The sequence below is a fragment of the Plenodomus lingam genome (assembly GCF_022343315.1).
Source record: "Plenodomus lingam strain CAN1 chromosome Unknown contig_26, whole genome shotgun sequence".
Taxonomy (NCBI): Eukaryota; Fungi; Ascomycota; class Dothideomycetes; order Pleosporales; family Leptosphaeriaceae; genus Plenodomus; species Plenodomus lingam.
This window is the reverse complement of record NW_027093941.1, coordinates 867,923-887,212: the sequence shown is the minus strand read 5'-3', so window position 1 is coordinate 887,212 and position 19,290 is coordinate 867,923. Positions and strand designations below refer to the sequence as shown.

The 19,290-nt window shown below is 49.9% G+C and overlaps 8 protein-coding genes across 8 annotated transcripts; 6 read left to right on the top strand and 2 right to left on the bottom strand.

The window, feature by feature from the left end:
* Nucleotides 1-6: 6 nt before the first annotated feature.
* Nucleotides 7-1,590, top strand: IAQ61_006566 (uncharacterized protein; the record flags this gene model as incomplete). Its single annotated transcript, XM_003845402.1, has 2 exons — nucleotides 7-30; nucleotides 88-1,590. The coding sequence occupies 2 exons, from the start codon at nucleotides 7-9 to the stop codon at nucleotides 1,588-1,590; spliced, it is 1,527 nt and encodes a 508-aa protein (XP_003845450.1).
* A 296-nt stretch (nucleotides 1,591-1,886) lies between these two features.
* IAQ61_006565 (uncharacterized protein) lies at nucleotides 1,887-3,344 on the bottom strand (the record flags this gene model as incomplete). Its single annotated transcript, XM_003845401.1, has 2 exons — nucleotides 1,887-3,111; nucleotides 3,247-3,344. 2 exons carry the CDS (start codon nucleotides 3,342-3,344, stop codon nucleotides 1,887-1,889), a joined length of 1,323 nt encoding a protein of 440 aa, XP_003845449.1.
* Nucleotides 3,345-3,619: 275 nt separating this feature from the next.
* IAQ61_006564 (uncharacterized protein) lies at nucleotides 3,620-5,104 on the top strand. Its single transcript, XM_003845400.2, has 3 exons — nucleotides 3,620-3,774; nucleotides 3,832-4,088; nucleotides 4,236-5,104. The coding sequence occupies exons 1-3, from the start codon at nucleotides 3,735-3,737 to the stop codon at nucleotides 4,698-4,700; spliced, it is 762 nt and encodes a 253-aa protein (XP_003845448.1). The 5' UTR covers nucleotides 3,620-3,734; the 3' UTR covers nucleotides 4,701-5,104.
* A 174-nt stretch (nucleotides 5,105-5,278) lies between these two features.
* IAQ61_006563 (uncharacterized protein) lies at nucleotides 5,279-6,613 on the bottom strand. Its single transcript, XM_003845399.2, has 2 exons — nucleotides 6,272-6,613; nucleotides 5,279-6,211 (listed from the first exon to the last, which is right to left on the bottom strand). The coding sequence occupies exons 1-2, from the start codon at nucleotides 6,527-6,529 to the stop codon at nucleotides 5,405-5,407; spliced, it is 1,065 nt and encodes a 354-aa protein (XP_003845447.1). The 5' UTR covers nucleotides 6,530-6,613; the 3' UTR covers nucleotides 5,279-5,404.
* A 2,451-nt stretch (nucleotides 6,614-9,064) lies between these two features.
* IAQ61_006562 (uncharacterized protein) lies at nucleotides 9,065-10,390 on the top strand (the record flags this gene model as incomplete). The annotated part of the gene is made up of 1 exon (XM_003845398.2): nucleotides 9,065-10,390. The coding sequence occupies one exon, from the start codon at nucleotides 9,065-9,067 to the stop codon at nucleotides 10,388-10,390; it is 1,326 nt and encodes a 441-aa protein (XP_003845446.2).
* A 770-nt stretch (nucleotides 10,391-11,160) lies between these two features.
* IAQ61_006561 (uncharacterized protein) lies at nucleotides 11,161-11,973 on the top strand (the record flags this gene model as incomplete). The annotated part of the gene is made up of 2 exons (XM_003845397.1): nucleotides 11,161-11,454; nucleotides 11,509-11,973. The coding sequence occupies 2 exons, from the start codon at nucleotides 11,161-11,163 to the stop codon at nucleotides 11,971-11,973; spliced, it is 759 nt and encodes a 252-aa protein (XP_003845445.1).
* A 1,812-nt stretch (nucleotides 11,974-13,785) lies between these two features.
* Nucleotides 13,786-16,556, top strand: IAQ61_006560 (uncharacterized protein). Its single transcript, XM_003845395.2, has 7 exons — nucleotides 13,786-13,938; nucleotides 14,031-14,102; nucleotides 14,156-14,830; nucleotides 14,875-15,075; nucleotides 15,126-15,177; nucleotides 15,246-15,474; nucleotides 15,526-16,556. Exons 1-7 carry the CDS (start codon nucleotides 13,814-13,816, stop codon nucleotides 16,290-16,292), a joined length of 2,121 nt encoding a protein of 706 aa, XP_003845443.1. The 5' UTR covers nucleotides 13,786-13,813; the 3' UTR covers nucleotides 16,293-16,556.
* A 246-nt stretch (nucleotides 16,557-16,802) lies between these two features.
* Nucleotides 16,803-18,607, top strand: IAQ61_006559 (uncharacterized protein). Its single transcript, XM_003845394.2, has 2 exons — nucleotides 16,803-18,318; nucleotides 18,377-18,607. Exons 1-2 carry the CDS (start codon nucleotides 16,837-16,839, stop codon nucleotides 18,569-18,571), a joined length of 1,677 nt encoding a protein of 558 aa, XP_003845442.1. The 5' UTR covers nucleotides 16,803-16,836; the 3' UTR covers nucleotides 18,572-18,607.
* The last annotated feature ends 683 nt before the right edge of the window (nucleotides 18,608-19,290 follow it).

The following is a 19,290-nucleotide window of genomic DNA, read 5'->3' as shown; positions in this document are numbered from 1 at the left end:
CACACCATGGTTATCAATTACAGCAAATGGGTATGAATTTCCAAGGTTATCTACTACAAATGATAGGCCCCCACTAACCACACACAGGATGCTCTGGAGCTCTCCGATGACAGTGATATCGAAGTGCACCCCAATGTCGACAAGAAGTCTTTCATTCGCGCCAAACAAGCCCAGATCCACCAAGAACGTGAACAGCGGCGACACCAGATAAAGACACTCAAGTATGAGCGCATCATCAACGATGGCCTCACGGAGCGCGTCGATCGCCTCCTTACAGCCCTCCGATCGCACAAGCCGGCGCAGGCGGAGAGCAATGGCACTTTGGACGACCAGTTGGTATTCCAAGCAATGATGGAGAGCATGATGGATACCAAAGTCGACAAAGACGGCGGCTCAGACAGGCCACCGCCACCGCCAGAGGGCGTGCACGAGCATATCAAAGACAAGCCGACATACCCACAGATGATGGCAAGCCTGGTTGACTCAGTGAAGAAGGACATTGATGAGCAAAAAAGCGATGAGCCGCGCTATTCACTATTCATTTCCGGTCTGGAGAAGGAGAAGGCAAGGATAGAGGATCTCCAAAAGCAGCTGTACGCGAAATTGGAGGAGCTGGAGAAGGAGGAAAAGAAGCACATCACCAGTGACGATATACATGACGGTTTCAGCTACTCAAGCATACGGAAGGGAGAAGATAAGCCTGACGCATCATCATCAAAGAAGGCAGAAACCGTTGAACTCCTCAACCCGCCCAAACGCCCCGAAGCCTCTCGAACAGACACAGGCGAGTCCTCAGGAGCAGAAGCAGACGTCGAAGAAGGCACCACAATCCACGACGGAGACAATGAAGATGACATCACTGCCTCACCGCTTGCCCAAGCTTTTGCAAAGATCAATGCCGGTGACTGGTACGCGTGCCTGGAGTTCCTCATGAAGAACCCTGAAGTGCTCGCAGAAAAAGAGACAGATGGTCTCCTGGTCGAGGCTTTCAACGCAGAACTCGATGGCAGGCCAAAACATGCACGACAATGTGTCCATCAAGGCCTCCTACTCCAATACTGCAGACAGCTCGGTGGCCGACAAGGCGTAGAGATGTTCTTCAAGCGCATACAGACCAAGGACCACCAGGCAAGCAAGATGTTCAACGACGATGTAGACAGCACATATCATCGCATCAAGACGCGTGCAGCCGAGATTCTCAAGGAGCGCAAGGAGAACCCGCAGTCAGCGGAAGGTGTGGAGCAGATCCAGCTTCATGCCGTCGATCCCAACACTCAAATCACCATCTCCGTACCACCAAAGGAGCCAACATCGTCTGACCCTGAAGAGCGCGCAGCAGAGCAACAAGCACGCCAGATCTTTGAGAACTTTCCGCCTGGTCTGCAGCGTGCGCTGGAGACGGGTACACTGGAGGAAGTGAACAAAGTGTTGGCCAAGATGAGTGTTGATCAGGCCGAGGAGATTGTAGAGCAGCTGGGACAAGGGGGGATGCTTAGTCTGGAAGAGGGAGTAGTGGATGCGACGACTGAGGAGGGGCAGAAAGTCATGGAGGAGATTGAGAAGAACAGAGCGATGCCAAAGAAAGAATAAACATTACCACAAAGTGGTAGGGGTGATGAGAAAGAATTCATGGTATTTGTACGATAGCCCAGAACACGGTATCTACGACTAAAAAAGTTGTATAACACCTTATCGAATAGCAGCTCCCCCTCCACCCCCCTCCAATTGGTCTGATGCCTATCCCCTGATCATCAGACTCCCTTTTCCTCTTTTCTCCTACAATGTAGCACAACTTCTCGTCCTCGACAGCCCAATCATGTGCACATACCGAAACCGTAACTATAGCCGCATGCCCTGAAGTCCAAACCCTGACAACACACGCTTGTTCAAATCAAATCACCAAGATCATCCTCCGCAGCCTTCATCTCGCCGTCGCCCGCAAACGCCGCAAACTCATCCTCAGCCGCACTGCGACTCATCTTGCGCTTCTTGTATGTATTTTGGAATGCCACCTGTTGCCCTTGTACACCTCCATTCGCAGCCAGCGGCACCTGCTGCAGGCTACGTAGCAGATCCTCTGCTACGTGTTGATTAGGCTCGCCGATTGTGGTCGCATACTCGGGCTGCGTGGTGTGTTGGTCCGGCGCCGGTACATTTTGAGGCACCACGGGGTGGGAGACAGGCTCTGGCATTACATCATTGCCGATGTCTGGGACAGGTTCGTGAGTGGGTGCTGCGGCTTGTCGGGGCGAGCCGACGGGGGTGAAGGACTCCATGGGAGGTGGGGTGAGTTCTTCGACTTGGGGGCGTGACTGGGACACGGGCGAAGTTGTGGCGACGGGGAGGGGGGCAGCGGAGATTTTGTTGGTTTCCGCTGCGGAGAGCCCCTTGAGGATGGCGGCTTCAACTTCGCGTTTACGACTATCGATGGCGTCTTTTCGAGTCTTGAGATCGGATAGTTGCGCTTCATCTTGCTCGAGTTTGGATTTGTTTGTTTCAAGGAGTTTCTCGAGTCCTGAGATGAGGGCTTGTCGGGCCTTGATGCTCTCTGCTACTGCGCCTTCGGCTACAGCGAGTTTCCTACATAATGCTGCCAATCCGGCCGCGTGCATGGGTGGGGACAAAACCGTTGCGTTTGGATCGGTGAGCTTCTCGTACTCCTGGTTTGCTGTGCTGACTGCTGGCTTTGTGGCCAGCTCGGCCTTTTGTAGTGTTGTTGCGAGAGGAGCGACGGATGCGAGCTCAGGGGGAATTGAGGAAGCGGAGAAAAGAGAGCCTCCTAGTGCAGGCTTGCGTGTCGATTTCGAACGGTCGAGTTCATCAATCTGCTTCTCGATGTCTGTCTGGATGTTGAGAGCGAACACTTGTCGCTGTCGCCAGACTTCCACAACTCTTCTAATCTTGTTTTGTGTCTCGACAGGGGAGCCTCGATAGGCTATAGCCGTTGCTTCAGCAATTATGGGCTCATAGGCCCGAAGAAACTCTTCCTTCTTACGCATCTTGGAGGTTTGCGTAATCTCATTGGCAAGGTAGATCAAGACCAATTTCTTATTTGGTGATGAGTCTTTCATACGTTGGAGCCATACTTGGGCGATTCGCTCGGCATGTCGTCTATCCACATGTTGTCAGCATTTGTACTAAACTGTGTGTAACAGATGCGTGTTTGCACTGTGTCCTCTGATCATTGCATGTGCAGACATGCTGCGGTCGAGGTTTGGGATGGCATGCGGCATGGAGAAGTCTTACCTGTGGAACAAGATCCATTGGCCAACAGTAGAGATAGCATCCTGGGTCTCATTGAGGGACGAGAGTTTCGCCTTGAGGCTATCCTCTGTGAAGGCCATGCTTCAGATGATCACGTATAGAGTTGCTACTGGTACGCGCCCCACTGGTTGTGGCAGCCTCAAAAAGCACCACGATATGACAATAAAGTATCTAGATAGTACACCCTTCTGATCTCCACTGCAGGCTTGTGGTCGCGCTTTGATAACTGCAAGGACAGATGGTCAAGTGTGAAGTCCGAGGAAGAGCTCGAGGTGAGCACTCTTGCGACGCGCTAGTGACGTTAGCTCTTCGGCGAAACGTGGCGCCGTAACTGCCAAGCGCCAGGAGACAATGACCGCAACCTTGGAACGATGTATTCGCAAGTCATCATCAAGCCGCCATAACAAGCAATTGTCGTGCTTGTCACGTTTCCTCCTTCCCTCTCACCACACTGCGTCTTCACATCCACAATGGCCGACCGGTTCCCATCATTAGATGAGATCGATGCTGGTGAGTGCAACTCCAAGACCCCCGACGCAGCTCCGCATCCCATACTGAACAGACCAGGTCATACGGAAGCGCGCGGTGATGCAACCAACTTCGATCTCGTAGGCGACTCCAACGATAACGCAGACTTCCTCTCCCGTGAGCGCGCACTCCTTGGCGACGATGCGGACCAGTTTGCTTCGGAGAATGATAGAGTAGCTACGGTCGAGGACGGCGAGGACGACTTGCTGGGAGGAGATTACACTGATGCCAATGTTGCATCACAAGAGATGAGTGGTTTCGAGAGCTCATTCCCCGCGATCGACACTACCAATGATGTAAGCACAGCGCCACCTAGTCGAGCAGGACATAAACTCCCACGCAACATTGCTGGAGAGCCCCAAGTGCACGATAAGATGCGCATTGCGCCTCCCAAATCAGCGCCTCGTCTCGCAAAATTGGTGGCGCAAAGCTAACTTCAACAGCACGTGGCCCCAGGTGGCACTATCACCGGCTCTGGACTTCCATTCCTCCCCGGCCAACCCGCACCCTCCTTCACACCCGTGCGCTCCGACTCACCAGAGCCTGATGTCATCCGAGAATGGCGCGAGCGCCGCGATCTTCAGATCCAGCACCGCGATCAAGTATCTGCCGACCGCAAGGCCCAGACAATTAAAGAAGCGCAGCAAAACATCGACGACTTCTATGAGAATTACAACAACAAGAAAGAAAAGGAGATTGCCAAGACACGAAAAGAGGCAGAAGAGTTCCTTGCAAATCGAGACGATACTACTGCCGGTGGCACCAGTTGGGAGCGCATCGCCAAATTGGTTGACCTCAGTGGAAAAGGAACCAAAGGTGGAGCGTCAGGCAGCGAGAAGGCGCGATTCAGGGAATTGCTTTTGAGCTTGAAGAAGGACGAGAACGCACCTGGTGCCACTGGGTACTAGAGCTACGAGGATATGGGTAGATGATGGGGCCGGCATTGGACACTGCCTGGCTTATGGCAGCGAACGGAATGCCCAGCCACGGCATGGAGTTTTAAGGATGAGTTGCAGGGTACCTCGTGCAGCTGTGTTAATACCTTCTTTCTAAGTTACCTGTGTCACCATTCGTACTCGCATCGTTCGCCTATTCCACGCTTCAAATCGCACGTGACTCTAAGGGGCCAATCTACCGCAAACATCCCGTGTCTGCAGACGTGCTACCTTTCCCAAAGTATGGATTTGTCCACGCAATCTTTCGAATCTGCCCGTCCGACAGAATGCTACCTGCGCAGAAAGGAGCAGCGAATGCACAAGCCGGTTTGTTCTAGGTCCCTTGTACATGGATGCTCCTTACTTTACTGACAGTATATATATGCCTCATCTCACGGGCTATTGAGTATCTCAAGGAGAAAATAAAACAGAAAATCTTGTGCAGCGATAAACGCTACCATAACCACAGGGCTGACTGGGTTGTGACTACGGTGGTTGGGTACCTTTTGGAGCATACGTAGCTAACATTGTGCCCACTAGTCTTCTACATGCACGTTCTCGCAATAGTGCGAAACATCTCAGTAATATTATGTAAGCTGACACATTTGTATAATCTATAAGATGCTAGCTAACATGCCTGCACCCTGTAATTAATCTACATCAAATCGGTGCGACCTCTACCCTGAGAACATGGGGTTTAGCCATCTTCCTGCAACCCATACTTGCCCATTGACTCCCTGGATTTTTCGCGTGATGCGCGCGTTATTCGCCAACCCATTGCGAACAGTTATGTTGTAGCCATACGTATTCTGGGCCTCGCAAGCTGCGGCGTCGTACTGGCCCAACCCAAAGCCTAACAGCAACGTACTTGCGCCAAAATTATGTGGCTGGGCTGTATTTGCCAATGTGCCCTGAGGCAAGTAACCCCACGCGCGGTCACCAGGTGCAATAAAGACGGTGTGGGTGTCGTTGCCCTGATTGCTACCGCACGGCGCAGTAGAAAGACGCGCAAGAAAATCCGGGTCATTGTCCCTGTAGAATGTGCACAGGGTCGAGAGTTCAGACTCGGTGCAGAGAATGTCGCCCATGGTCCCTGAAGCTATTGTCACGGGCGCTTGGGCATCGCCTGCAGCGTCGGCGCCGAAATACGTATCAAACACATCCAGCAGGTTGTCAATCTTGTATACGGCACCGTTGGAAGCGTCGATGCGGACGGGTTTCCCTAGAGAGTCTTTGATCACGTGGGCTTGCGTCCCGGCAGGGATCTCGGTGCTTGTGAGGTTGGGGTTCGTGGTGATATCAAGTGCCGAATTGAAGAGGACCGAGAACCCCTCGATCATACGAATTGGCTGTTTTGATTGGGCGGCATCTTGCATCTGCACATTGCCGGGGAGGATATGGGTCCGAAGAATAATGGCTAGGAGTTCATAGGACGATGGCTTTTGCAATTGTGCTAGGTAGCCTGGTGGAAGCTTCTTTAGTGCCTGCGTTCTTCTTGTTAGTACTGTTCCTGCTTGGTTGGTATGAGTGAAATGGTGACTTACTTCATTAGTAGGGGCTAGAATGGTGTATTCGAGGCCTTGCTTTGGATCATTGAAGCGTTGTTCGAATGGAGGACCTGGAATTCCTTGGATACCACCAGTACTCCTGAAAAGTTCGTAGAATTGGGTAAGGTCTGCTGTGTTCTTGAGCGTGGTAAGCACAGGTTCAAGATCTTGCACCTGTGGCAATCTTGGGTCGCTACGCGGTAATGCTCCAACGAGCGCACACGTAGAAAGTCCGAGGATCAGTGAAGTGAGCATGGTGAGTAAATCAGGGGACTGTAAGAGTTGTGGAATTTAAAATTGATAATCTGCAGAAGATGTTGTTGAACTTATAGATTTTGCTAGTGTCTGACACAGCTGATAGTCGTCTGGACCCTTAGGAATCGAGATGAGCGCAAGTGTGTAGCGGCACTTAGTGGTGTTTTACCCTTAGTAGAGTTTTCGCTAATCAAACGAGGGTTCCTGAATTTGTTGATCTACAAAGTAGTAATTTTCTAGGTAGGCACACTTACCATAGTCTAGGATACTTGAAGAGCCTGAGGGGTATACTCATGCGCTCGGGTAGTTTGAGTATCATGTGATTTGCCACTGCTACATCCTGGCTATTTTCATCGCACAAGACAAGTAACGTGATCCTCAAACTAGCCGAGATAACTAGTAGGCCGTAGGGTCGGGGCTTGGCAGGGACCTCCTTGATCACTGTGATACTATCGGACCGCAAGCACATATAATAAATAACATTCTCGCTTCTAGATACCTTTCGTAGCCGGCGAAATCTTTCCGAAAGCCATTATGTTGTACGCACGTTTGGTTAATTTGCTGTTATGAGAGTTGTGAGTGACATGTGGAAGACCGCTAATGCAAAGTTGAGCCGTTACTACACACTGTATGTCCCAGTTTTAGCCGCTCTGACGTAGATATTTGTAAATTGTTTAGAAAACTGTGTTCCATCTATCACGCCACCTCTAGGTAGTCTTGTTGCATTGCGCGTTAGTACAATCTTCCAACGCAGCGTGTTAATTTCATCAATGGCAAACGAAATCATTGTAAAACAATGAACATATTGCGCTTTCCACAATACTACACTTTCAAAACGCTGGGATGTTGATGTTACTCTTCGTGATGATGCTCCTTCAAAATTACCCAAGGCGGGTAGAAATCCCTCTGTTTGGTCCAATCATGAGGGTGGAAGAGGATTCATTGCCAGCTAGTTCAATCTATACGAGAGTAGGCACAGACTGTGTAAGATCTTCGAATCCGTCACTGAGACTTGGCTCTGGTATTTCTAGACCTGGATGTTTTTTCTTTCTGGGAAGCCACTAAAGCCATACATTGGCTCATTGGGCACATGGGAGACGTCTGGATGGTCACGGCTAATACATTTAGCCACACCTTTGCTTTTGATTGAACAGAAGAACACAAGAAATATTGTCCGTGGTAAGCATTTTGTCAAAACTCCGTTACCTACTATGTACTTAGCCATCCGCTTACTGCAGTAGTACTGTTACTGTAACAGTAGGTATGCTATCCTCGTAGCCTCCACCTAGACTAAAAATGGCACTAGCGCCGCGATGCATGTATAGCATTCTATAGCATTCGTATCAGGAGCTTCAACCACCGGACACAACTCTCCAATGACTTAGCTGGATCTAGAAGACTGGCTCTTCTCACTCACTTGTCCCCGCCATTCATGTTACGTTACGGTGGCCAGCCGGACGACAGGGCAGCGTAGCGATGACCATTCCATCTAAGAAGAGCAGCTAATGTGACCAGATGCTTACGTGGAGCCTCATCACATATCATGACAACTGTGGTGTTTGAAGCACTGGTCGGCCCTGCAGTGCTGTCATATTTCGCGACTTGCCATAACAATGTCACTCGATGATGGGCAAGCCTCTGGAGAAGCATGGTGAAATCGAGCTTCAACATTCCAAATGCCCGACGAGTAAAGGGACAATCTATGGTATCCATCTGTCTAATTAAGAGATAAGCAAGTTCTTGTACAACATGATCTTTGCCCACAACATGCATGTCCATCTAAATACGGTATAGTCACACTCGCACTCCGAATCAAACTGCTCCGTGAATCCTACCCGCTCATGCCCACACAGAAGATTCCCAAGGTCATCGACTACTACCACAAGATGCATCCAGCAACTCACTTGACGCACTTGACGCACCCCACAATCTCGAGGCTTGCGGGTCATCTTTTTCCTTCTCGCTGTCATCAGAGCCACATGCTTTGCACAACGTGAGGCATAGCGATTCTTACCTTCCTGTAAGACACTAATATGTAAATCCGGGGTCAACCAATCCCGAGTCCGAGTTCCCGCCTCGAATCCTAGTCGCTCTCAAGAGACTGACACGCGTGCAACACACGTGGACCTGATGTCGGAGACAGAGCCGATCCGGCCGTGCACAAGGGGTGCATTGTCCAGATGTCTCATTGGCCAAGGAAAAAAGAAAATGACGATCGCGCATTCGATGCCAATCCTGCAGCCGGGGCTTGACCCCAAGGAAAAAGCGTCGCATGTGTGACATCAGCTGGGCCCTGTACCGGTATTCACGCTATGCCAGGCCTCGATCATCTACGCATGGTAGCATATACTGACTAGCAGCCGTCTACATATAAGATGACGGCTGTTGTTTTCCTCAGGTTCAAAGAGCGCGCATTGGCATCTCCGTCTTCGATTGCGTCTTTGGGCTCTCGGACACCCATCATCTCTATCATTACGACTATCACTAGTGTTTTCAGCACACACCGGCTCTTCCGCGCCGTTTCGCGACATCAGTATGAAATCTTTCAAGAGGTTTGTTGACAAGCGCCGTCAAAGCTTCCAGAAGAACAAAAGACAGGCCTCAAACTCTGCTCCTGTTCCTGCTCCTGCTCCTGCTCCTATACCTACTCCTGCTCCCGTCGATGCACAAGCTGCCCCAAATGTTGAAGAGCGCGCTGCCGCCCCCGAGGATCAGCAGCAAGTTCTAGCGGAAGCTGCGTCTGGTACTCTGCAAATCGCTCTGCAAAACAAGACCAATTCCGGCGACGTCTACGCATACATCACCGGCCTCGCTCTGGAGCGCAACAATACTCCATTATTCGTGCAGGCCGATGGCCAAAACATTTACTATCCAGCATCTCCCCAAGAGATTCAGCAACCTCTGCAGGCCGATGTGGCGATCCGTCTGGGAGCACCAGGCAATACTGTCAACGTGAGGATACCCAAGATCGCTGGCGGACGTATCTGGTTCAGCATCGGCGCCAGGTTAACATTCAAACTCAACCCTGGGCCTGCAGTCGTGGAGCCCAGTGTAACTAACCCTAGCGATCCGAACTATAACATCGACTGGACCTTTTGCGAGTTCACCTACAACGATGCTCAACTATTCGCCAACATCAGCTATGTGGATTTCATCAACATCCCAATCTCACTGAGTCTTACCGGCACATCAGGCAATACGCAGACCGTGCCTGGTATGGGTCCAGACGGCTTACAGAGAATCGTCAATGAGCTTCGTACACAAGCGCAGCGCGATGGTAGGCCCTGGGACCAGCTGATCTACGAGTCAAATGGCCGTCCTTTAAGAGTCCTGAGTCCGAATAACCTTATGGTCGGGAACGAAAACGCTTGGGGTAACTACTGGGACGGCTACATCCAAGCAGTCTGGAACAAATATCGCAACGAGAATCTTACGATCAACACGCAGGCTGCAGCTGGCAATCTGACTGGTCGCGTGCAGGGCGAGGAATTGCAACTTGGCGAGGCTGGTAATTTCGGTAGACCGTCTGCCCGAGACATCTTCACATGCAGCACTGGACCATTCGCGACTGGCTCCAACCAGGCGCGAAACGCCGTCATTCCTAGACTTGCGGCTGCCTTCAACCGCAGTATCTTGCTGAACACACCTGGGAACCAGTTTCCGAACGGCAGTGACCCGAGCAAGTACTACCAAGACGTAACGACAAATCACTACTCGCGCATCGTACATCAAGTTCAGCGGGATGGGCGTGGTTATGCGTTCCCATACGATGATGTCGTTCCAGACGGTGGCCGAGATGTTGCTGGTACAGTGTTCGATGGGTCGCCACAACTGTTCACAGTCGCAGTTGGTGGGAATTGAGCCATCAGCTCCCAGTAGACGTACATTTGGCGTCATCATGAATTTCATATACCCTTGTAAATTTTTTGTACATGGACCAACGCGGCTCTATCGTTTCGCGGGCCTTCGTACATAGAGTACTATATCAGACTGTTTTGTAAATATCTGCGTGCAGATTGTCAATGGAGACATCGTATAAGTGGGTCGCGATCTTTTGGAATGTCCGTGAAACAAGTCTTACCGAACACGCTAATGAAGTCAGCAATGCTCCAATATGGTAGTGATTGCATGGCGAACTACAGGGTACATCCTACAAGTAGTACCTTCGCGGTAAGGCACATAGGACACCATAGCGGATGAATTACTGAAAGCAGATGTTGAGATGTAGCTTTCGACTTCTGGATCTTTAGTGATTATGAAAGAGTCAATCATCCGTGTGCCCCGCGCACCGGTAATGACTCCGGGCGCGATTAGGGCCGCCTCTTCTATATTGATTATAAATAAATAAAAGTAGCATCATGTCCTACAATTTTCATCTTCCGCCATTTAGCAGTTCCAAACTCATGTTGCCATTGGTGGGAGCCGTCTGATCCTTTCCGCTGATCAATCAATTTCAAGGTCATTTGGAAAGTATGGGCCGAATTAGGTTATATGGTACACAACGACCGAGCTTCAAAAGTGCTTTGTATATAAGATGTGGTCCCAGACTCATGTTATGTTTATTTACCGTACCTGAGGCCTGAAAATCCCCATACCTTTTAGCCTGTTTCACCAACCACCATTATTTCATCATGCGTCTTTCACTCCTTTCTCTCATACCCATCGCTCTCGCGACTCCAGCAGTTCTTCTGGAGCCTGCTGAGAAGCCTGTGTACTGGCTTCTCGCTGGAGACTCTATAACCGCACCAAAGCTTGGATGGGGCAATTCCTTTCTCAATAACACAGTTCCGAGTGGCTCTTTCGGTCACAACTTCGGGCACAGTGGTGCAACAACCGCGTCTTTCAGGACGTCTGGCGACTGGGGTAATGTCACCGCGAACATAGGAACTCACAAGAACCGATTTCGCGTTTACGTGACCATGCAAGTAGGATGATTTATTAAATTTAATGGTCATGTATCATACTGACGAAAAGTCTAGTTCGGACACAATGACCAAAAGCCTGATTCTGGTGTTTCACTTCAAGCTTACTCTACAAATCTCGATAATTTTGCGAAGGAGGTAGTCACTGCGGGCGGAACACCTATCTTAGTCACCCCTCTGACCCGGCGCTCATTCAACAGCACGACTAACCGTGTTATCGAGAGTCTATCGAAACAACGCGATATCACCATCTCCGTCGCGAACTCCGGGCATTACCACTTCATCGACCTCAACAAGGCGTCGACAGACTACGTCAATGCGATTGGTTCGAAAGAGGCTGACAAGTACAACTACATTCCTAGCGATCACATCGATCGGACGCACCTAACCAAGGCCGGCGCTAATGTTTTCTCGAGGATGGTGGCCGACTTGATCTTGACAAAATACCCGAAGGAATTCAACGGTTTCATCAAGAGAAACGATACGCTCAGCGCCCTGATTGCAGCGGGCAAGCCTGCCTAAGTAGAAAGGCAATACTTGAAGATGTGGAAAAATAAAAAAGCCGATTCTATTGTCAGCCCTATATCATATCTAGCGGTATGGCTTATATCTAATAGGCTTTTCTCTAGTCCAATAGGTCCTAAATACCACACTCTATCTTGCACAAGTGCAACACTATGCAAAGTAAAAATGACAACGTTCTTCGACACGCTGCAGATGATCGATCTGACGAAACGGTCCGGATGTGCGAGTTCCACCGGAATGTGACTCAACATGCCTATTATTTATGGATACAACCGGCATTATGGTCAGACAGTTGGCATGATAAGCGCTCTGGGCTTGTATATCAATTGATACAAGCCCATCAAGAATGTTCTCTCCAGCATGCTGCTCATATATGCTCCTCATCATACCCACACAACGTACCTAATATCACAGTAGTGGAACCTACACACATTTCACTATGCTCTGCCCTTGTAAGAATTGGGTCACAATAAAGCCACCTGATGATCAAAATCGCGTAGCAAGATCTGCCACGCTCACAATTGTCTCGCCCATCTGCACAGAAATGAGGAATAGTCCGTTTGTAAGGCCCGGGTTCGACATGCAGCTGACAAGAGCGTCTGCATTTATCTCACAGCTTACTACTATACGAAGTCGCTAATGTCATAATGGGCTCGGCTTACAGGATATGAATGATGGTTGAACGAATTATACTTGCTAGTGTAGTTCGGTCACTCATCCATAATAATCAAGCTGACGAGTACATGGCAACACTCGCCATCGAAGGAAGAGCTTTCTACAGGAACTGAGACTTCTAGACTTGTGCAATCTGACCTTTTCCACCTTTCATATGTACAGAAGCAATAATCGCACATGTATGCCCGAGTTCCGGGCCGAAAATCGCTTGGAAGCTAAATCATGAGTTCAGATAAGCAGTGCTTATTTCAAGACGGTGAGTAGACTGATGAAATTTTACTGAGCAAGCTATTCTTGACGCGTAAACAAACTTCATCTGAAGAGATTGTTATCAAAGTTCGTCGTAATTTGCATTTTCTTTATGTCGTTGATGCCATGAGTCACCTAGATGTCTAGACTAATACAGGATGATACGTTATAAACTGGCCACGTTGGAGTGTATTTTATTGCTCTTCGGGCCAATTGATTCACCAATGCGAGCAGTGTCCACTCGGAATTCTGGAACCCGCCGTTACTGGCTCCCTCAGGCTCTGTATAGATTGAATTACAACGGTCACACCGTAGTTGGGCTGGTGTAAGCCCCACTATACATATTTATACCACACGTTAGCGCCTTACTATACCGGTATATAGTGGATAATACTTAGCTAAGAGCTTCCCCTTACTAATTATATTAATCTACCTTTATATTAGCTAATTATTACCTCCTTTAAGACTTCACGGGTAATGATAGAGGTTCGATGGATAGGATGGGACAGTAGGTGTTATTCGATTGTCAAACGAATCGATACCGTCTGTATCGCTTCTCATGGGTATTTATACCGCCCATGATCACGTAATTCACCTGTCCCGGGCCACGTTAGGGCATTCCGGGCCATTGTTGGCCTTGTTCGGCCCGCCGCCCTACTCATACTTATAACCTTTATAATCTAATAATATAGTATGGGGGTGTTAAGGCCCTATAAACTAGCCTACTAGGCTTTAACTAACTAATACCGTATTTATTTTAAGTTAAAGCAGAACAATGTTACAAATTAGGAAGTTTGGTGGGGCCTCCTGCTGAGTAACTAGTGCGGCACGGATATGGATGCAACTTCCGTCCCGTTGACTCTGTGCCCACATTCCCTCCCTAAGCACACTGGAGCCGCACCCACCGCATCCAATGGCAGAAATTGAACGCCCTTCCGCGACCAGAGCGGGTATTGCACGAACATCTCAGGCGTGTGAACGGTGCCGGAGTTTAAAAACGCGTTGTCTGCCGAGTGCAGAAGCGGATAGATGTCAAAGGTAGGCTAAGATCACTGTTAACCCCTTTTCCCAACATACGTTCCTTGTGAACGCGCTTGAAAGTCTTGTCAATGATGCTTACTCTCTTTTAGATGTTGCTCAGCTGATAAAGAGTGTGTTTGGGCGGATGCACCGCGGCGCATCCGTAAACTTCGCGCGCCCTCGTCAGTGACACTTGATGAGCATGAGAGTTGGCAACGCTGCTGACATTATGAAGTCGCATCGCGCAAGTCGAGCAAAAGATCGACGGTCTGGTGGCCAAGCTTGTCAACGCAACCGACTTGCGCTCTGAGCCTCCCGTAGCATCAGTGGAACATCAGCCCGACCTTAGTCGGACTCCCGAGTATGAGGCGCGACGGACGACGTGGGTGAAAGAGAACCACGCTGCCCCAGGAAGCTGGCTACCAGTCGCCTCTTTTGAGCCCGAGACACCATCGACTCAGCAGAACAGCGACCAGGACCCAGGATCTGCGGAAGCTGATGCTCAGTACTTACATGAGCTGCGCAATGTCCACGCCTATGGTGACCATGAAGACGGTAATACAGCACATGCAGGCTTGTTTCAAGCTTCCAAAAGAAGGGAAGCGCCCATTACAGATGAACTCGTACAGCAGTTGCTGTCAACTCATGCTGCTGATGCTCTAGTGAACGAGTATCGTCAGATGTCTGTATCGTTTCCATTTGTTATAATACCGCCTAGAGTCTCTGCCCACGATATTCACGCAAGTAGGCCCATGCTCTTCCTTGCTATCATGACTGTCGCTTCATGGAGAGACACCACCCGTCAAAAGGCCCTCGATCTCATCTATCGCCGGGAACTGGCAACCCGTACGATGGTTTATCCACGAAGAACATTGGGATTAGTGCAAGGTGTACTCGTCTATTTATCATGGTACGTCCTATATTCGTGATCAAGAATATCGCTGACTAGCGAAGGTATCATTTCGTGTTCAGTCATAAGACCCAGCAAATCTTCTTCCTTCACCACCTTGCCATTGGACTTGCTCTCGACATTGGGCTCCACCAAGATTACCAGCCTTTGAACATCGCAAATCGGCCACCACCACCGCCACCACCCCCTGAGGAGCAACGCGAGCGACACCGAGCGTTTTTGGGGTGTTACTATTTGGCGTCAATGTATGTATTGCTTCTCTGATCTTCTACTCGCAAGTATTGAATTAGTACAGGGTTGCAGCAGGTCTCCAGAAGCCCAACCTTCTTAAGCACACCCCACAAATGGTAAGTTAAACTTGCTCCATTGAGTGGCGTCTCTAGCATATTTGATCTGACGATTCCTTGCGCTGCAGACCGAATGGGCTCAAAGTCTGAAGCAAGACAGAGAGTACGAATCTGATGAGACAATCGGACTTCTCATAGCTCTGCGACAGATTGACGACCAGATCCAGGACACTCTGTTCACAGGTAGTGCCCGTGAAACAAACTTGTCAGACCCTCGAACATTGATGCATATGCGGTTCATGGCGGCCCAGTTGGAAACATGGAAAAAGGAGAGTGCCAATGCAGTGTCTCGCCGTGGTATGTTCTCCCATAGACTCTCTCTACCCTCATTAGCTGACATGAACAAAGTACTTGGGCTATCCTCTTCCTTCACGGATATGCTCCTACATGGTGTAGCGCTACGTACGCAGCCATATGACCAAACAGCTATCACTGACTCTGCGCATCTCAGTGCTTTGCTTTCTGCTCTTGAGGCTGGGAAGCAATTTCTCGACACACTGCTTACTTTTCCAGCCCAAGAATATCATCTCATATCATTCTGCGAGTGGATGCGGCTACCGGTGGTCATTATGACTATAGCCCGTCTGTGTATGCCCTCAGATGCACATATCGCTGCTGGATGGGATTATAAGGCTGCCCAGGATCGGACACGACTTGATCTCTGTCTAGAATCAATCTGCTACCGCATGCAAAGCTTGTCTACTTTCGATAAGAGAACGCAGCCACATACCGACTTTTGGCATGTCATGCGTTCCATCAACGACTTAACCCGGACATGGTATTTGCGGAAGATTAGACCAGCGGAAGAAACGTCGGCTCATTCGACGCCTAGCAGTCTTGTTGGACGCACCGTCAGCGAAGCGTCGTGTCCGAGCAGCAGAATTGTGCCCACACCTATGTCACACCAGTCGGAGCAAGGATATAACTCGTTGGCCGGCATCAATTACATGCAGGAAGTTGGCATGGAAGTGCAGGTTGACTCGAGCGATTGTCACGATCCATTCGCGGCGATGAAGCATGTCGACTTTGACATGGAGCAATTCTTTGATATGGGGATTTGGAGCGATCAGAGTTATGTTGGAATGGGCTATGGTGACAGCGGGATGACCTTTTGAAAATGCGGGACGTTTAGGCTGGGCCTTACGTTGTGCGGAGTATGCGTGTTCTGTATAGCACGACTTCTTGATTTTCTATTCATCGGGTCGTTGATCAGCGTAAGGCGATACATCAGCCCTGAAGAGCTCTTTTTGTCCTTTGTTGGATCTATATAGTATTTGCCGGTCCTGCATAAAACAGAAAGGAAGCAGGTTATGGCTGAACGGCCATCTCGTCACGTGACTAGTCCCGCACTTGTCTTTACCTTGACAGAAGAAATCATACCTAGAGCACTGTGTACAAGTATGAAGGGATTTTAGCCAGTCTTTTTATCGTGACCTGCCGCATCATTGACTGTACGCCGATGCGACGGTTGTATAGTAACGCGTCGTCTGATTTATGCGCGTGAGAGGTCCTTGCATGACGTAGCCTCAGCATGTTTCCCTTTTCGGGATTAGGGGCTTCGTCACGCGCGCGTGGCATCTGTAGGCAGCCCAGCAACCATCAACACTTACAACCACTCCGCTATCCACACCTCCCCCTTCCTCGGTATGTCTACATACCATGCCACTGCGTGCTCCCACACATAACATCTGGATGATCTCCTCACGTATACTTTTTATTCTCGGCATCATTTCGCAGGTCGTGTTCTTCGCGGTCATCTTACGTTCTTCTAGCGGTGACTACGATGTGTTTTCGGGAACAACGCCCGCAGCGCCGGCAACAGCTCCCGAACAATCAATAGCAAATGGATTTACGTTGCGACATTTGCTGCATCATGGTGCTGGCCAGCCTGGTCCACGAGCCTTGCGATTAGATTTGACGCCGGATAAGATAGCGGCCGCCGAATCGGGTTCCCAGGTTGGCCCTATTTCCATCAAGATTGCGCCCGTGACAGTGGACAGGCCCGCGATGAGACCCTATAATGCACAAATTCCTATGTCGCCGATATGGATCGCTGAGGATATCCCGGGCCCAGATGTCGGAGATAAGGAGACGATTATCAATTTCGCGAACATGTCTGAGGATGCGTACAAGACGGGCCGTGAAGATCCTGGCTGGATGGATGTCGACGAACAATACAACACTTCGATTCCATTTGGCTGGGACGATAGCGGCATACGTGGTCATGTGTTTGGTGACGAAACAAATTCCACAATCATTCTGGCTGTGAAAGGCACCACGGTAGCTATGTTTGAAGGCAACGGGACATCAGGCCATGACAAGGAAAACGACAACCTTTTCGGATCGTGTTGCTGTGCTCAGGGCGGTACATACCTCTGGAGAAAAGTATGTGACTGCCAGACGGGTACCTATACTTGCGACGACCAATGCGTCAGACACGAGTTGAGGAAGCCGAGCCGATACTACCAGGCGACTCTCGAACTTTATGAAGAAGTCACCAAGCTTTACCCTGACGCGAACATCATCACGACAGGGCACAGCTTGGGCGGTGTGCTTGCCTCACTGATTGGCTTGCAACATGGTGTCCCTGCCATCACATTTGAGGCCTATCCACAAGCGCTTGCTGCAAAACGCCTTGGACTCCCAGCAGCAGGAGATGTTGCGCCGCTCAGGAAAAACACTGGAGGCTTTCACTTTGGACACACTGCTGATCCTGTGTACATGGGCACTTGCAATGGAGCTTCTAGTTTTTGCTCGATTGGAGGCTACGCTTTTGAGACGTTGTGCCATACCGGCAAGCGATGTGCGTACGACGTGGTCAAAGACTGGGGATGGAGGCAAAGCACCTCGACGCACAGTCTTCGATATGCAATCGACAATGTCTACAAAAAGTACGAGGAGGCTGCCAAGTGTGTGGACGAAGATGTCGGGTGTGTCGATTGTATATTGTGGAAGTATGAAAACGGTACACACACCAAGCCGACGACCACGTCAACCGCAACAAGCGCAACCTCGACCAGGACACGCACAGAAACCTGCAAGACTCCTGGGTGGTGGGGATGTCGTGATGAGAGCACTACAATGACCACGACAACAACAAGTTCATCAAGGACAACCTCGAGCACCACCACGTGCCACACAGTAAGTCCAGGTTGAAACATGGCTTTGTAAACGCAGTGACTAACACGTGACTGCACAGCCCGGCTGGTTTGGTTGCAAAGATCAAACAACTGCAACGACGACTACGTCTTCGACTCTGCCCACGACAACCACCTGCACAAGCAAAGGCTGGTTCGGAAGGTGTCAGGATGAGACCTCCGTCACCACCACTCCAGCAGCTGCAGGCCACGCAAATTGGCGCACGCCTCCTGTTGCCACACAAACTGCTCCATAGACTGAATAGACTTTGTTCTTGTTGCCAATTTATTCATGCCCATCATCTCCTCCATTGACATGACCCTCTAACCCATATACATGCACACACGCAGTTGAAATAAAGTACATGCACCCGTCTCAAACATGGACAATTCACGCGAAAAAAAAGAACCCCCCAACGCGCGCACAAAGCATGCTCATGTGCGGGGATATTAGCGCATTCGCATGCTCCATGGAATCCACACCGCGCATAAACATGGCTGCATAAACACGCATCCTTGACTCCCACAGTTTGTTTCTCTTCTGCGCAGCGCCCCCCCCCCCTCTTACTGCAGTGTCCCAGCACGAACGCATGATACCGCCAATGTCCGGGTGCCGACCGACTTTGTTTCTTGTTTCGAGGCCGGGGTGGTGGTAGTGTCAGGGGTGTGAAACGGACGGGGGAGGGGGTTGTGTTGGTGTTGGTTGGGATGGGATGGGATGGAGTAAGATGAGGTAAGGTGGGATGAGGTTGCGGGTTTTTTAAAGTATAAGAGTGAGGACATGGTGTATGGTTTTATTTGTAGTTATGTGGTATGGTATGATATGATATGATGTGGCATAACATGTAACTGTGTCCGTATTCTCTCTCTTTTGCTTTCTCCCATTGCGCTTGTGGATTTCACGGCAGTATCTCAGGCACTCCTTTTCGTTTTTGGTTTCGGAGATCTTGCGTTGCTGTGTTATACCGGATAAGCA

Excerpts from the sequence above, each read along its gene's own strand:
- IAQ61_006559 (XM_003845394.2), top strand. The coding sequence starts at position 16,837 with ATGCCACTGCGTGCTCCCACACATAACATCTGGATGATCTCCTCACGT. Across the intron at positions 18,319-18,376 it reads GCACCACCACGTGCCACACA|CCCGGCTGGTTTGGTTGCAA; the intron begins GTAAGTCCAGGT and ends GTGACTGCACAG.
- IAQ61_006563 (XM_003845399.2), bottom strand. The coding sequence starts at position 6,529 with ATGCTCACTTCACTGATCCTCGGACTTTCTACGTGTGCGCTCGTTGGA. Across the intron at positions 6,212-6,271 it reads TTCTAGCCCCTACTAATGAA|GCACTAAAGAAGCTTCCACC; the intron begins GTAAGTCACCAT and ends AGAAGAACGCAG.
- IAQ61_006560 (XM_003845395.2), top strand. The coding sequence starts at position 13,814 with ATGGCAGAAATTGAACGCCCTTCCGCGACCAGAGCGGGTATTGCACGA. Across the intron at positions 13,939-14,030 it reads GAAGCGGATAGATGTCAAAG|ATGTTGCTCAGCTGATAAAG; the intron begins GTAGGCTAAGAT and ends ACTCTCTTTTAG. Across the intron at positions 15,475-15,525 it reads CAATGCAGTGTCTCGCCGTG|TACTTGGGCTATCCTCTTCC; the intron begins GTATGTTCTCCC and ends ACATGAACAAAG.
- IAQ61_006564 (XM_003845400.2), top strand. The coding sequence starts at position 3,735 with ATGGCCGACCGGTTCCCATCATTAGATGAGATCGATGCTG. Across the intron at positions 3,775-3,831 it reads ATTAGATGAGATCGATGCTG|GTCATACGGAAGCGCGCGGT; the intron begins GTGAGTGCAACT and ends TGAACAGACCAG. Across the intron at positions 4,089-4,235 it reads CGATCGACACTACCAATGAT|CACGTGGCCCCAGGTGGCAC; the intron begins GTAAGCACAGCG and ends TAACTTCAACAG.